This window comes from Orycteropus afer, unplaced genomic scaffold (genome assembly GCF_000298275.1).
Source record: "Orycteropus afer afer isolate SDZICR_OR568_19922 unplaced genomic scaffold, OryAfe1.0 scaffold00011, whole genome shotgun sequence".
Classification (NCBI taxonomy): domain Eukaryota; kingdom Metazoa; phylum Chordata; class Mammalia; order Tubulidentata; family Orycteropodidae; genus Orycteropus; species Orycteropus afer.
In genome coordinates this window covers 13,663,114-13,679,939 of record NW_006921598.1, presented here as the reverse complement: position 1 = coordinate 13,679,939, position 16,826 = coordinate 13,663,114, and the positions used below count along the sequence as shown (strand labels likewise).

The following is a 16,826-nucleotide window of genomic DNA, read 5'->3' as shown; positions in this document are numbered from 1 at the left end:
GAGAGAACAATCATGGGAGAAGGAAGGGCTGCTTATGCACAGGGAGATAGCTCAGGGTGCAGAAGAGTAAGAAGGGATGGACACTGGGAGGAAGTAACTATGGGGAGGAAGTGGGAAGGGAGCTGTTGCATTGTAAATTTTGGTCAGTGACATGAGACAAAGTATATGTGAACTGCTCTATGAAAAGTGAATTTACTCTGTAAGTCTTCACCCAAATTCTAATTAAAAAAAAAAAAATATATTGGAGGTACATAATAACAAACAGGCACTACTTTCAATACACTTCAAAACATTACTGTTACTATTATTACTGTATTATTTATTATGTTAAAGATATTTTAATAAATCTTCAAATGTTTCTTTAATGTTTTTATGCACAGAAAGGTATATTTGACTGACATGAGGTACGAACGATATCGAACTGTTCCAACTTACAGACAAATTCAACTTAAAAACACATAGGAACAGAACTAGTTCACAATCTAGAGATTGCGTATAAACTCATACAAAAATGTGGTAAGATCAATGTTCAAAATAGATTATTCATTTGGAACAACTGTACTGCTAAAATATCATAATGTAACAGAAAAAATATAAAACTATGACCTTCCCATACTTCATTTTCAGATCAAACATTGAACAGAAGAAAATTCTGTCCTCTACTACTGACAAAAGTTTTTAAAAAATTCAATTTATAATCATATAAAGGGCATAGTGCCTAAGGCATTTGACTGCTAACCAGGAGGCTGGTGGCTCAAAGCCACCTGCCACTCCTCAGAAGGAAGACTGGGCAATTTACATCTGTAAAGATACTGCCTTGGAAACCCAAGGAGGGGTTGCTATGAATCGAAATCTACTCAACATCAGTGAGTTTGGTTTTGGTTTTTATTAATCATATAAATATTTAGAAAAGGAATGAAGTATGTAAATTATCTTAATTATCCAAGTAATGAAAAGGAAAGGGTTAGCAATGAGTATAAGGATAAAAGCAAATGTATTAACTGTAGGTTTTGCAATGTTTTTCAAAAATGAATTTCTAAAAGCAGAAATAGCCAGGAAACAACAAAAACATAAGTCAATTATCAGCAAAAACTTCCTCCATGAGAGTCTACTGCCACATGTATCAGCAAAGACAAACATAACTTTTATCCAAATTAAAACTCATGCTCTCTACGTAATACTATCCCCTTAAGATAGATACCTATATTAAAATGTGAGAAAAGTATTCTTTGAATGCCCAACTCAACGGATAACAATTATTCTTACAAGTAAAATTAAATTGTTTACTGTCATAATGCAGCAATTTTAGAATTAAAGTATACTGATCCAGTTATACATAAACCAGTAGATGGAACTAGGCATTTTACATATCAGAGAAGCAAACTAAATTACTTTAATATTGGAAAAACTTTAATATTAAGTAGTAAGTAGTAAAAAGAATACTTAAATATAAAGATTATTTTATTTAAAGAAGCATGCAATTAGTGTTTTTATAAAAATTCAGAATTGTAGACATAGTTCTATCTGAAAGAAAAAATGTTTCCAAATACAAATATGAATATGGTGACAAATATTATTAAACTCTCTAGAATCCAGATTTTTTTTCTTTAGCTTATGCTTGCCTCCAGAATCTAGTTAGATTATAAAACAACTGAGCTTTTTGAAAATGACTATTTTTAAAATACCTCATTTGTGATTATGACCAGAAATAAGAGAAACTCTATTACACTTGCTTTAAAAAAAAAAAAAAAAGGTTATTTAAACACAAATAATTCTAAAAATAATTTAGCAAAACCATCATCAGTACCAGTTGCCATCAAGTCAATTTTGACTCATGGCAACCCCATCAACAGTCTTGATAAATTAGATACTGACTGGCAAAACAAATAATTAAGAGTGTCTTAAAAGCATCAGGATATTTTAGTTTTATAAGATGGGGCAATCTACTCCGTAGTGATACTGCCTCGGAAACCCAAGGAGGGGTCGCTATGAGTCAGGGCTGACTCGACGGCACATAACAACAACAACAACACAATATATAACATGCTAGTTCAAAAAGGAGAGTATCTAGACTCAAAATAGAAACTAGTTTTAAAAAGATAATCCCAAATAACTGATATAAAGAGGGTAAACAGTACAGTTTTTGTCTTGCTTTTTTTCCTTTTCAGTTGTACATAAGCTGCTTTGAGTATATTTTCTGGACTTATAAACAGAAAATTTATAATGGAAAGAATCACATGCTGTCTCAACACTTACCGAAAGTCATCCAAACTTAGGCTACCTCTGTAATAACAGATATGTTAAATTACTTAAGGAAAGAGAGAGAAAGCCTAGACATTAACAAGTTTCATTTTAGAACACAAAATTAAAAAAAGCTCTACAAGTATTTTTGCCCTCCTTTAAGCATACCACTTGTTGATATAGTAGAAAGCACAGAGAGAATGGGCTACCAAAAACCTGGCATAGAATAATCTATATTCTCCAACATAGAATTCACATGTTCATATTAGATATAATCATGCATGCTTTACATATTTTTAGATATTTTAAAAACTGTATTTAAGCTAAGAAACAAAGTTAACAAAAGACCCCTAAATTAAAAAATTTATAAATCTAAGCTTTGGTTATGTAATGGAACATAAAACAATAGAGTAACACTAATATACATCAAAATTTTACTTTTAGTAAATAAAATGTAGGCATAAAATATATCAATATAAATCTTTTGTATGTTTTAAGTCATTTAACAGCAAATTAGCAAAGCTATTATAAATTTTCAGTGAATTAATGTTAAGATATTATTTTACTTCTTCTATATAGCTAACTGGATCATGGGCAGAGTCCTAAGAAGACTGACAGTTATTGTCAAAGTCAGTAAAAGTAAAACACAATTTAAAAGGTCATAATCAGTACTCAGAATGAAAAGAACCCATATTTCCTTCCTGTTTATTTTAGATTTAAGTGTTTTATTATGTTGAAGACAATTAAATTAGGTGTTCTCAAAGTGACAAAAAAGATTTCCATCTCACAAGCTATAACCTTGACTTAGATTTAGCTACTAACCAGGTTTTTAAGATCAAAAAACCAATTCCCCTTAAATGACACTTACTATACAGGAGTTTCATAATGCTCATTATTAGTATGAGACTCCAAATAGCTTAAACAGAGATAAATTCTAAAGTGATGCTGGGAAATTTGATGAAAGTCCTTGAAAAGGTATTCAAATAAAAAAGCAATTGGACTGGGCAAAGAATGCTAAAAGAAGCACGGTGGTGTTGCTGTGTTTGGGTGCCACTGAGTTGACTGTGACTGACAGAGACCCTCCCACTGACAGAGTAGAGCTGTCCCAATAGGGTTTTCTTGGCTATGATCTTTACAGAAACAGAGCTCCAGGTCTTTCTCTCACGAAGCCACTGGGTGAGTTCAAAATTGCCAACCTTTCAATTAGCAGCAGAGTAGGACTATTTCTAAATAAAGTCAGTATTTCATCATTATAATATATAAATTCTTAGGAAAAGCTAAAGAAGTGATATTTTTACAAGTAATTATATTCCCACTTTTCAGAAAAGTTTATATGTATACACTACTTAGTCTACTGAGGTGTGACATAAGAATTAATATTCAACATTTTAAAAAATGCAAATCTATTCTTACAACCCTTGGTTATGTGAAAAAAGGAAACATATTCTCCCCATGGCTGAGGTTTTCACATTTTTCTTTTTACTGACTGAAAAACTGCTTCATTTGTTATTCTACTTACTTCTTTCTCTGAACCACATCTCACATTTATTTATACATTTAATTTTGTACATACAACAATGTAAAGACAAATCAGGACATTTAACTATGTTCTGATAAAGCGTCTCAGGACATGATAAAGCTTCTCTCATCTATAAACTTTCTCTAGGTCATTTAACTGTTCACTTACATTTCCAGAGAGCCAGAAGGGATAAGGAGAAAAATTTAAGTTTTGTAACCACTCTAGTAAAAAGTTTTCTCTGAAAAAATGTTACTGTCTAAAATTTTGGGTTATCTGTAAATTTAATTACGTATGTAGTCTACGGTCCCCCAGAAAACAAGTAATCAAGCTATGATATATATTAATTATGAGACTGACAAGCCAACAGTACGTACCTCATTAATTTTTCTAAAAGAACTTCAGGCATTTTTAAGTTGTTATATGTAGTTCAAGGAGCCCTGATTGTGCAATGGTTAAGTACTCAGCTGCTAATCAAAAGGGCTGCAGTTCAAACTCACCAATGACTCCACAAGAGAAAAGACCTGGTGATCAGCTCCCATAAATATTAAAACCTAAGAAACCCTCTAAGCCACTTCTACTCTGTTCTGTATGCTTGCTATGAGTTGGCATCTACTCAACAGCACAGAGCAAAACAACAACATAGGTAGTTTAGTACTACAATTCATTAATAAAATGTTTTGTCTACTCAAATAGCACTGAAACCACATATTCATTCAGAAAAATAGACAATAAAATTCTATCACAGGACTGGTTAGCATAAACAAGTTCAAAAGCAAAATATAAGTATGGTTGAAAATACACACCTGTTGAATTTTGAATTTCGTGTTGGTGATTCTGCACCTCTTAAAAGTTGTCTGAAATACTACAAAAATAAGTATAATTTAATATTTGACACTGAACATGTTACTTTACCTTACTATTTCCTAGTTTAAAGAGACAGTTATTTAAATCAAGTGAATAAGGATTAAAATATTACAAACGAAGATAATCAGGCTCTTTGATTTCCACAGTTTGGTAAAATAGTTTGTATAGAAGAAGAATGATGTTTTTGCATCATTGCTCTACTACAAAACATCTCAGGCACATGACAAAATCAGGTGTATCAATATGATCCCAATATATCTAGTCACATAAATAAAAACCTGGTTTTGGTGTGGAGAATTGTTTTCACAATTAACTTCTGATCTCCATTAAGTTATTCAGTACAAAAGAATATTCACTTTTTTAATTAATCTTGTTTCATTTTTTTATGTTTATTACTTGAATCACTTATTTAATGATATCAGAGCCAATATTAAATTTTATATAAAAATCCTCAGACAAAATTAATATTTTTACTTACTTCATCGCTGTGGCAGAACATAGGAGTAAACACATTTTCCAAGAGAGAAAGTACATGTTCATATGCTTCAAAAAGACATCTCATAGTTTGAAGTTTCACGACATCTATATATGGGCCTTCTGCAACTATTTAAAAAATAATCTATTGTAGAAATTATTAAAGAATAGCATAGATACATTATATACTGGTCTAAAATGCATGGTAATGACAAGCAGTTCTAAAACTATGTTTTGCAAAAACTCCACTGTAAGGTGTAGAAGACACACTACTAGAGTGAGAAATCTGACCAACCAAATTCCAGCTCTAATACAGTATTTATGTGAATTGAGAGTAAGTTTTTCACCAAAGTTTTTGTCTCATCAGTAAAGGAAGATAATAAATAACTGCCCATGTACCTCACATAGCTGTTAAAATATTACACAGAGAATATTTGGGAAACTTCTTTGCAAATTATGAAAGAGCTACAGAACTCATTCCTATCATCATCTTTGACTTACTTCTTTGAATCTCCTCTACAATGAAGGGATCAAATCTAATCTTATCAATACTTTCATCCAAACAGTATGTTTTATAAATCTTCTGTAATTCTCCATGAAGAGATAGCATTTCATCATTTGATAATTCTGGTCTCAAAATTCTATCATTGAATTCCTCTAGCAAAGAAAGAAAAGAGTAAGAAAAATGAATTACTTTAATATGATATTTGTGAAAACTTCATTTTCCCATTCTAACTGTAATTAATATTAAAAGTAGCAATTATAAGCCATCTAATTCATCATTTTTTTAAAATTCATCATTTAAAAAAAAAGATTTAATTGGGAGTTAAATAACTACTCAAATGAAAGGAAACCTCAGTTAACCAAATATTTTCTATTTTAGTATAAAATACGTATGCGCATAGTAATACAAATTTGCTAAAATTTATCATGGCAAACATAACACATTTCTAAAATTTTCCTTAAAGAACGTATTGGGTGAATTTCTCATACCAATGGTCTTCTAGTATTTTGAAATCTGGTTCATTAAATAACTATGAAAACCAAGACTTTCTAAAGTTCCAATCACTATTTTTAACACTAATTTCCTTTAGTATGGAGGCTGAAGACTAGTGTGGAACTTAGAGTTTAAAAACTGAATCTTTTTTTTTTTTTTTTTTTAACAAATGCCAAATGGTAGAATAGCCAAAATATTGACTGCCTTTTTAAATGTTATTAGGCAGCTTGCCCCTTAATTCTTGATTATCCTAATTAAAACTCAAAGAAAAAATGGAGTTTTAAAGCAAACAAAAAACCTGGAACAGAACACCTAAGATCTTTAAATTTGATCTGTTAAAAACAATAGCAAATGATTTAAAAAAAAAAAAAAATCGCTGCTGTCAAATCAGATCCAACTCATAGTAACCCCTCCTTTGGTTTCTGAGGTGGTATCACTACGGAAGTAGATCACCCAATCGTCTTTCTGAGGAGTGGCTAGTGGGTTTGAACCACAAGCCTTCTGGTTAGCAGTCAAATGCCTTAGGCACTATGCCACCAGACTTAACATGTATATAACTGGAGTCCCAGAAGAAAAGGAGCAGAAAGTGGAGGAGATATATGAAGAGGTAACAGCCAAGAGTTTTCAAAATTGATGAAAAGACCTCAACCCTCATATTCAAGAAGCTTAGTAAAATCCAAGCAGAATAAATAAGATAGTCAAATTGCTAAAAAACAAAAATAAAGAGAAAATTGTAGAAGTTGTCAGGGAAAATGGATATATTATGCACAGTGGAACAAACATAAGAATGACAGCTGATTTCTCATTAGAAATAACAGCATCCAGAAGACAATGGAGTAATGATTTAAAAGGGATGAAAGAAAAAAAAAAAAACCCTGTCAACATAGAGTTCCATATCTAGTTAAAATACCCTTCAAAGACGAAGACAAGAAGATACAACTATTCATTTCTACTCATTTGGAGTAAAAGAAAATGAAGGATACCAAAGACACAAGGAAGAAACTAGTCCACACGACTAATAGCCCATGGAAAAGATAGCCCACATAGCCTCTTCTAAACTTAAACCACCACGGACCATTCTGAACCAGGGACACAATGAAAGGTCTCAGTTAGAATGGGAGAAAAATGTAGAACTAAACTCAAATTAATAAAAAAAAAGACCAGACTTACTAGACTGATAGAGACTGGAAGAACCCCAAGACTATTGCCCTAGGATACCCTTTTAACCTAGAACTAAAACCATTCCTGAAGGTAAACAATAGATTGGATTATAAAATAAATAATGTCACCTGTAAGTAATGTGTCCCTGAAACAATTAACTACATGAAACATTTACCCAAAAGCAAAGATGAGAAGGCAAGGAGGGGAAAGGAAGCTAGATCAGTGGGAAAAGAACAAAAAGAATGGAAATAATGATAATGCTGACACAATGTGTAAACTATAACCAATGTCAAGGAACAACCTGCATAAAAATTGATAAATGAAAACATAGTTCACATTGTAAATCTTCACCTAAAATAATATTAAATTATCACAATACATATATATGAAGATAAGATAAACATCTTTTCAGACAGACAAAAGCTAACAATTTGCCTCCAGCAGATCTGTACTACAAGAAATGGTAAAAGGATTTCTTTAGTCAGAAGAAAATTGATACCAGATAGAAAATTGATTCTACAGAAAGGAATGAAGAGTACCAGAAAGAGAAATCTGCTAACAACTATAAGGGCCTTTTTAAGTGTGTGTGTGCATGTGCATGTTTGTGTACAGAAAATTGTAGACTATTAAAAGAAGAAATAACAATGGGCTATTGGGTATACAGCCTACATAGAATCAAAATGGATGCCAACAAGAGCACAATTAACAGAAAGGGAATAATTTAAAGTGCACTGTTACAAGATTCTTACATTGTTCCTGAAGCAACAAAATATTTTTTGAAATTGTGGTAAGTGAAAAATGCATACTGTAATCTCTGAACAATCACTACATGAGTAAAAAACATGTTATGTTCCATCAAGTCAGACCCGACTCATAACAACCCCTCCTTGGGTTTCTGAGAGGATATCACTATGGAAGTAGATTGTCCAACCTTCCTTCCGAGGAATGGCCTGTGAGTTTGAACTGCCAGCCTTCTGATTAGCAGTCAAGTGCCTTAGGCACTACGCTACCAGAGCTCCTGAGACTTACTACAGAGCCAAAGTAATCAAGATTGGTATTGGCAAAAGAATAAGCACATAAATTAATGGAAAAGAACAGAGTCTAGAAATGGCCCCACATATGATTTGACAAAGGTGCCAAAGTAATTCAAGGTGGGAAAGAAATGTCTCTTTGAAAATGAGTACTGGGAATATAAATACCCCCATATGGAAAAAAAATTAACCTAATGCCAGCAGAAAAATGATTTCAAGATAGGTCATAGACCTACACATGCAAAAGCTAAAACTATAAAGCATCTAGAGGAAAAATAAGCAAATATCATCTTGCCTTAGGGAAGCCAAAGATTTCTAATGGTGGTCAGAGAAAACATTAACCATAAAGTAAAAAACTGATATACTGGACTTCATCAAAATAAAAAAGTTTTTAAATCTTCACCCAAATCACAATTAAAAAAAAAAAAAAAAAGCTAGGGGGAAAGATACCAAGACAACAAGAAAGTAATATGGAGAATATAAAACCTTAATGTTTAAAAAATAAATAAATAAATAAAGCCTAAATAAATAAATAAATAAGTTTTGCTTATCACAAGACACTATTCAGAAAATGAAGAGATAAACCAGTCTCAAAGCAAATATTCATGATATATATGATAAAAGACTTGCTTCCAGAATATAAAGAACTCCTACAATTAAGTAACAAAAAAGAAAAATAATTCAATAAAAGATGGGCAAACACTTACATAAAATATTCAAATGGCCAATAAGCACTTGATGTATCTAGAGTTCAACATCATTAGTCATTAAACCCAAAATCTATTGCCATCTAGTAGCTTCCAACTCATAGCGACCCTCTGAAAAAGAGTAGAACTTCCCCATAGGGTTTCCAAGGCTGTAAATCTTTATGAAAGCAGACTCCCCATCATTCTCCCACAGAAGGGCTGGTGGGTTTGAACTGCTGACCTTTTTGTCAGCAGTCCAATGCTTTAACCACAGTGCCACCAGAGCTCCTTTCATTAGTCATTAGAGAGAGACAAATTAAGGTCATAGTGAGATTGTACCATATACCCACTAGAAGATCTAAAATTAAAAAGATGGATCACATCTAATTTTGGTGATGATGTGCAGCAAACAGAACTTACATACATTACTAAAAAAAAAAAATCCTACTGCCATTGAGTTGATTCCAACTCATAGCAATCCCCATTTGATTTCCAAGGCTGTAAATCTTTACAGAAGTAGATTGCTTCATCTTCCTCCCACAGAGCAGCTGGTAGGTTTGAACCCTGACCTTCTGCTTAGCAGTCAAATGCCTTACCCACTACACCATAACCAATGTAGAAAACAATCTGGCAGCGTCTTATAAAAGCAAACATGTATCCACACTATGGCCCATCAATTCTACTCTCAAGTTATTAAACACAAACCCAGAGAAAGCCCATACAAGAATATTCACATGCTTTTTCATAATAGTACTGAAGTGGAAGCAGTCCAGATCCCATCTATAAGAATGCATCAACAAACTGTAGTATAGTCATACAATGGAATATTGTTCAGAACTGAAGAACTACTGATATACACAACAACATGGATGAATCTTAGAAAGCATTATCCCAAGTGAATGGAAGCCAGGCACAAAAGAGTATACATAAATGTGATTCCATTCATGTGATGAAACTGAATAGGCAATAATAAATCTATGGTGAGAGAATGAGACTAATGATTGCTGTGGCAAAGATGGAGGTTGGCTGGAGTGGATCATTTGGGAAGGTCACCAAGGGAACTTTCTGGAGTAACGGAAACACTCTATATCTTGGTAAAAGTGTAAGTTACACAGATGTGTAGATACATGTTAAAACCTATGAAATGGTACATTAAGTTCCCTACATTTTACTCTGTGTAAATTATACCTCAATTTTTTAAAAGCTGTATTTAAAAAGTAATTGGGTAGATTTACAAAATCAATCTTCTCACAGATAGTTCACAAATTTCTCATAAACCCAACAATCTACGATGTTACAGAATTTATAACCAATAATCTTTAACAAAAACTGTAGCAAAGTTCTGTTGATACTGGTTATTGAGTCCTCACTATATTTTCATTATACTGAAATTTTAGTGATTTTTTCCTACTAACAGGATTTTATTGAAGTTAGTTAAGGATTATGTCATTCTTCTCTGGTCTAGAAAGGAGTACACGCTTGGGAAAAACTCACAGGTGCTCTTCATATCTAATAAATGAAATAAAATTTAGTACAATGATAGATGACTACAACAACACAGGATCTGATCTAAATAGTCAAATAAATTAAAAAGTTTAAAAATGATTTTGGTAAAGCATGCAAGTAAGCCTTACCCACAGTCAGACAAAACTGCAAAACATGCACTGCTCCTTCTTGTTTCAGAAAGTTCATAAAACGAAATAAAAGATCTTGTTGCTCTCTGATTTCCTTCAATTCTAACTTCAAAACCTTGACACAACATAAGAGGAATAGTAAGTTAAGGCTATATAAATACTTTACAAAATTGTTTATATCAAAAGTAATAGGAGTTACTGCTGAAAATACTTACAGATGGCTTTTTATTTCTAGGTTCTGCAAATTTCTGCAAGAATGGAACCAAAGGGGAAGCAGGTTCAGTTGCTTTCTCAGGCTTTGCAAAAAGAAAATCAATAAATTCAGAAAAATTCCGACTTGATTTGACACACGAATAAAAATTCAATGCAATCTGAAATATTTTCTAGTATGTTCAATACTCACTGGACTATCATCTATGAAGATGATAAGCAAATGATTCACAGTATCCTAATGGAAAATAATAAAAGGTCAGAATGATTCCATTACTACCATCTGCCCTGAATTCTGAAGATGTTTATCCCATTATGAAAGTTTCCAGAAAAATGAAAAAACAAATAAAATAATGTCAAAGCATCCACACTTATGTATTACAGATGGATAACACTTTTTAAATCTACAATGCAGGTTTTCACCCTTTGTGAAAATGAGCAATGAAAAGCTATTCTGGCTTTAGCATTTAAAATGTTCATGAAATATTCTGCTTCTTCTAAATCTTACTGGATCAGCTAGGAAATCCAAAGAAGGAAGGAACACAGAACCAGACAGGATCTCTCTTATAAGTAAGGTCAGGGATCTGGAAAAAAAAAAACAATTGTATATATTCAGTGACAAACAGCAATTCTTACCTTTCAAGTACATATGAATTACGTGGAGATCCTATTAAAATACAAATTATGAATCAGTTGGTCTGGAGTAAGTCTCAAGACAATACATTTCTAACAACCTCCCAGTAATGCTGCTAGTCCACAGATCACACCTTGAACAGCAAGGACATAGTCTTTGCTTGGTAAAAGACAATTACGATTTAAGAGAAAAAAAGGTGTTTGCTTAGCATGGGGAACTTGGGCAAACATTAGGAAACACTTCCTGCCTAGGAATATTTTAAATGTTTAACCTATTTAAAAATTGGTATTTAAAACTAATGTTTAATGTTAGGATGTACCTTTTGATTATATTTGAAATTAATATTATAAATATTTAAAACAGAATACGTTCAATAGTAAAGTAAAATATTTAAAAAATAAATTAAAAACTGTAAATAAAATAATATTTCAATCACTGAAAACAAGCCATGGGTTTCTCTTCTAAGGTTTCGTGTAAAAGAAACAAGGCAACTTTTTGGAACCTAAACATGGTCCTGCTAGAAAACGGAAGGACTGACTAGATGAGCTGATCGTTCTTCCCAGATGGATCTCTTAAAATCCTAACTTGTTTTGATGGTCTGTTCAGAGCATTTTTGTTAATGTGAGTTACTATGTGCGTATTTTTAAATAGGAACATCAAGAAAATAACAAAGTATGATTACTAACAATAAAATTAATTGTTTCATATTTATTATTTCCTTTGTTTCAAGAAAAAATTCTAAGCAGCACCATACACCATGTATAACACTTAAATTGCATTTTAAGACTGGATAAACTACACTTTTTTTAAAAATGAAAAACTACTCACATCATAGGCTAACTTCAAGTTTCAGTGTACCCCTACTATGATCAGGAATAATAAGCTATATAAGGCATAATACACAAATACAGCTATGAGATTTTCTAGTCTATTATACCTGCAATCTGTTGCTTTAGGAGGAAGAATATAAGGAAAAAGTAGTTCAGTAAGTTTCCTTAAATAATGTAATTCATCTCTTCGACTTCTCAAAGCCACATGAAGCTCTGGACCATATTCTTCTAAAGCAGCCTGCTGTAAAAATTCTGTATTTTTCACTGCAAATATAGACAAAAAGGAAACAAGTAACATTAAATAAATTTCCACTAACAAACAGAAAATCATTTAACCTAGTCATTCTTTATCTTGTCTTCCTCGTTTTCCACTATTTATTCCACAGGGAAATTTGTCATAAACTGGATTTAAAGACAGAAATCCCTCTTTGCTGTAAGTTTGTTTATTTTGCAGTAAATTTATAAAACTACTCGTATACACTTAGCCAACAAAAATTTCAATTCATGTCACTAACTTTATAAATTAACATTAAGTAACAAAAGCAAATGATAAAAACAGAAAACTACAGCAAATGTCTTCCAGCACATAGATGACCACTATTATTAAATAGTGTATCTTATTCTTCAGCTCCAAATACAAAAGTACCCTTTCCAAAATTCTTTAATTGTATCTGATGTCACATCAGTATCACCAAAGTAATCTTCTAATGCAATTACAGCATAGAAACTATGACTTCCTTCATTAAGTTCTGTTATTTTCTGCCCAGACACCACAACACAGAAAATGTAAAACTATTTAAGGTAGGAGGCTAATAAGATTACTTAATAAATAATAAATTATGTAATAAACTGATTACAAAAGTTATATTATAACTTATAATATTACATTATAATAGAAAAACTTTTTAAAGGCCAGGCATTGAACCAATATATTTAAATTAATACTCTTGTAGTTGCTTTTTAAAGACCCCTAAAGACCAGGTGCAAAGGTAAGTCATACTTCTATCTTCTGCATTCCGTGCAATGTTATCCATAACTTGTTATGATCCACACAGTTGAATGCCTTCACACAGTCAATAAAACAAAGGTAAACATCTGGAATGGTATTCTCTGCTTTCAGCCAAGATCCATCTGACATCAGCAATGATATCCCTCATTCCACGTCCCCTTCTGAATCCAGCTTGTGTATCTGGAAGTTCCCTGACAATATACTGCTGCAAATGTTTTTTTAATTATCTTTAGCAAAATTTTACTTGCATATGATATTAATGATATTGTTCCACATTCTCTTGGGTCACCTTTCTTTGGAATGGGCACAAATATCGATCTATTCCAGTCAGCCAGGTAGTTATACTCTGAATTTCCTGGTGCCACCAGTGCTGCATCCATTTGTTGAAACATCTCAATGGGTATTCCATCAACTCCTGCAGTCATGTTTTTAGTCAATTCTTTCACACAGCTTGGACTTCTTCCTTCAATACCACTGGCTTAATCATATGCTACCTCCCAAAATACCTGAACATCAACCTATTATTTTTGGTACAGTGATTCTGTGTATTCCATCTTCTATTGATACTCCTGGTCTCATTTAATAATTCGTTCAAAGAATCCTTCAATATTGCAATTCAAGGCTTGAATTTTTTCTTCAGTTCTCTCAGCTTGAGAAATGCCGAGCATGTTCTTCCTTTTTGGTTTTCTAACTCCAGGTCTTTGCACATTTCATTACAATACTTCACTTTGTCTTCTCCAGCCACCCTTTGAAATCTTCTGTTCACCTATTTATCTCACAATTTCTTACATTCACTTTAGCTACTCTCTGTTTAAGGGCAAGTTTCAGAATCTCATCTGACACCCATTTTGGCCTTTTCTTCCTTTCTATCTTTTTAATGACCCTTTGCTTTCTTCATGTATGATGTTCTTGATGTCATCTCACAATTCACCTGGTATGCAGTCACTGGTGGTCAATGTGTCAAATCTATTCTTTAGATGGTCTCCATACTCAGGTGGGATATAGTCAAGGTTCTACTTTGACTCTCATGGACTTGTTTTCATTTTGTTCAACTTGAATAGGAGCAATTGATGGTATGTTTCAAAGTCAGCTCCTGGTCTTGTTCTGACTGATATTAAGCTTCTCTATCATCTCTTTCCACAGATGTAGTCAATTTGATTCCTGTGTATTCCATCTAGCAATTCCACAGGATATCAGCCATATATGTTGTTGAGAAAAGGTATTTGCAATGAGTAAGTCGTTGGTCTTACAAAATTTTATCATGCAATCTCTGGTGTCACTTCTATCATCAAGGCCATTTTTCAAACTACCGATGATTCTTTTCTTTCTTTCCAACTTTCGTATTCCAATCACCAGTAATAATCGATACATCTTGATTACATCTTTGGTCAATTTCAGACTTCAGAAGTTGGTAAAAATCTTCAATTTCTTCATCTTTGGCTTTAGTAGTCAGTGCACAATTTGAATAATAGTTGTATTAACTGGTCTCCCTTGTACGCGTGTGAATATTATCATCCTATCACTGCAGCACTGCACTTCAGGACAGATCTTGAAATGTTATTTTTGATGATCACTGTGATGCTATTCCTCTTCCATTGGTCATATCCAGCGTAGGAGACAATATGATTGTCTGATTCAAAAAATGGTCAACACCAGTTCATTTCACCTCACTAATTCCTAGGATATTGATCTTTAAAAGCATTCCATCTCATTTTTACAACTTTAAATTTTCCTACATTCATACTTCATACACTCCACGTTCCGATTATTAATGGATGTTTGTAGCTGTTTCTTCTCATTTTGAGTCATACCACATATGCAAATGAAGGTCCTGAAAGCTTTACTCCATCTACATCATTAAGGTTAGCTCTACTTTAAAGAGGCAGCTCTTCCCCAGTCACATTTAAGTGCCTTTCAATCTGAGGGGCTCATCTTTTAGTACTATATTAGACAATGTTTCCCACCTATTCATAAAGTTTTCAGTGGCCAATTGTTTCAGAACTGGACTTGACCATATCCTTTTTCCTACTCTTAGTCTGGAAGCTCCACTGAAACCTGTCCACCATGACTGACCTTGCTGGTATCTGAAATACCAGTGGAATAGCTTGCAGCATCACAGCAACATAAAAGCCACCACATTATGATGAACTGGTAGGTAAGTGGAGTAAAATACATAATTATTTATAGTGTTTGGTGTGGTTAAATATTCACAAATAATTTAAATGTATAAATTAAATCATTAGATAGAAATCTACTTAAGATCTCTTAGACATGAGATATGGTATAATCATTAAAGCTTTCAGCTGCTAACAGAAAGATCAGGAGTTCGAACCCACCCAGGGGCTCCATGTGAGAAAGATCTGGCAATCTGCTCCTGTAAGACTGCAGCCTAGCAAACCCTATGAAGCAGTTTTACTTTGTCATATAGGGTCACTACAAGTTTGAATTAACTCAACAACACACAACAACAAGGTAATAAGAATTAAAGAGATCAAGCAAAAATAAAAATAATATAGGGAAAAAACACCTTAAATTAAATTAGGAATATATAAGCAAAATACATATGCTGGAGAACAGAGCCTGAGTTAATCCTATGTAATCCTAAGTAGTTTTCAAACCACAAAAAAAAAGTCCAAAGAATTCATAACAAAGAAAAATCAGTAGGATAAAGAATGGTGTGGTATCCTTCTGCACAATTATTACTGAATTTAAATTAAACCAGTAGTACCTCAACATTTTGAAGGACCATGGTTGTACTTACATAAACAGAACACTTCTATATAAATCCCTATTCTCAAGAGATTAATTAGGCAAAGAACACCGAGAGAGAAAGAGTAACTACAGATGAAAAGAGAAACTTTTAGTCACTATTACTTAATCATTACTGTTTATTATTTCTTGAATTAGGCACAATTGTGGGGTGAAAGCATTTAGAAAACAAAGTCATACATTAAAGAAACGAAATTTGAAAGAAGGTTAAAATTAAAAATCAAAAAACTGAAACCCTACTTATAAGTCTATATAACTCACTTATATTTATATTTAGAACATCAGGATATCTGAATAAAAATAAAATCCTCCTAATTATCAAGCCTTTTACTTCTATGGCTTTTATTAATAACAATGTTATTAAAGAATCCAATTCAGCATTTTCTAGTTATTTTGTAAGTGAGAACCCCTTTATAACATGATTTGTAGTAGCAAATTAACAACCCCTCTCTTGCAAAGACTCACAATAAATTTCAGTCAAATAGACCTGTCTATATTTATAAAGTCTGAGGTTCAAAACCACCAGCTGCTCCACAGCAGAAAGATGAGGCAGTCTGCTTCCATAAAGATTTACAGCCTTGGTATGTGAATGATCAGAATTCCCAGGTGTATAGTAGAGCTGACAAGGGGCAAGGTTATGGTCATTGCTTGGTAACAGCCAGCTGCCCAGAGCAACCGAAAAGATGATCCTGCAGGCTTGGGACCATAGTCGCAGGGGACATCAAGCCCAACTGGCATAACATACTATACAAAACATTGTTCCACCT

General features: G+C 32.8%; 1 protein-coding gene across 1 annotated transcript in view; it reads right to left on the bottom strand.

The window, feature by feature from the left end:
• Nucleotides 1-16,826, bottom strand: part of SNX14 (sorting nexin 14) — a 172,516-nt gene that overhangs the window by 82,400 nt on the left and 73,290 nt on the right. The window contains exons 8-16 of the mRNA XM_007951122.2: nucleotides 12,389-12,545; nucleotides 11,326-11,401; nucleotides 11,011-11,055; nucleotides 10,823-10,903; nucleotides 10,608-10,722; nucleotides 5,600-5,755; nucleotides 5,103-5,227; nucleotides 4,564-4,622; nucleotides 2,257-2,283 (exon numbers count right to left, since the gene is read on the bottom strand). Coding sequence (XP_007949313.1) covers nucleotides 2,257-2,283; nucleotides 4,564-4,622; nucleotides 5,103-5,227; nucleotides 5,600-5,755; nucleotides 10,608-10,722; nucleotides 10,823-10,903; nucleotides 11,011-11,055; nucleotides 11,326-11,401; nucleotides 12,389-12,545 — 841 coding nt within the window. The remainder of the gene's footprint in view (nucleotides 1-2,256; nucleotides 2,284-4,563; nucleotides 4,623-5,102; nucleotides 5,228-5,599; nucleotides 5,756-10,607; nucleotides 10,723-10,822; nucleotides 10,904-11,010; nucleotides 11,056-11,325; nucleotides 11,402-12,388; nucleotides 12,546-16,826) is intronic.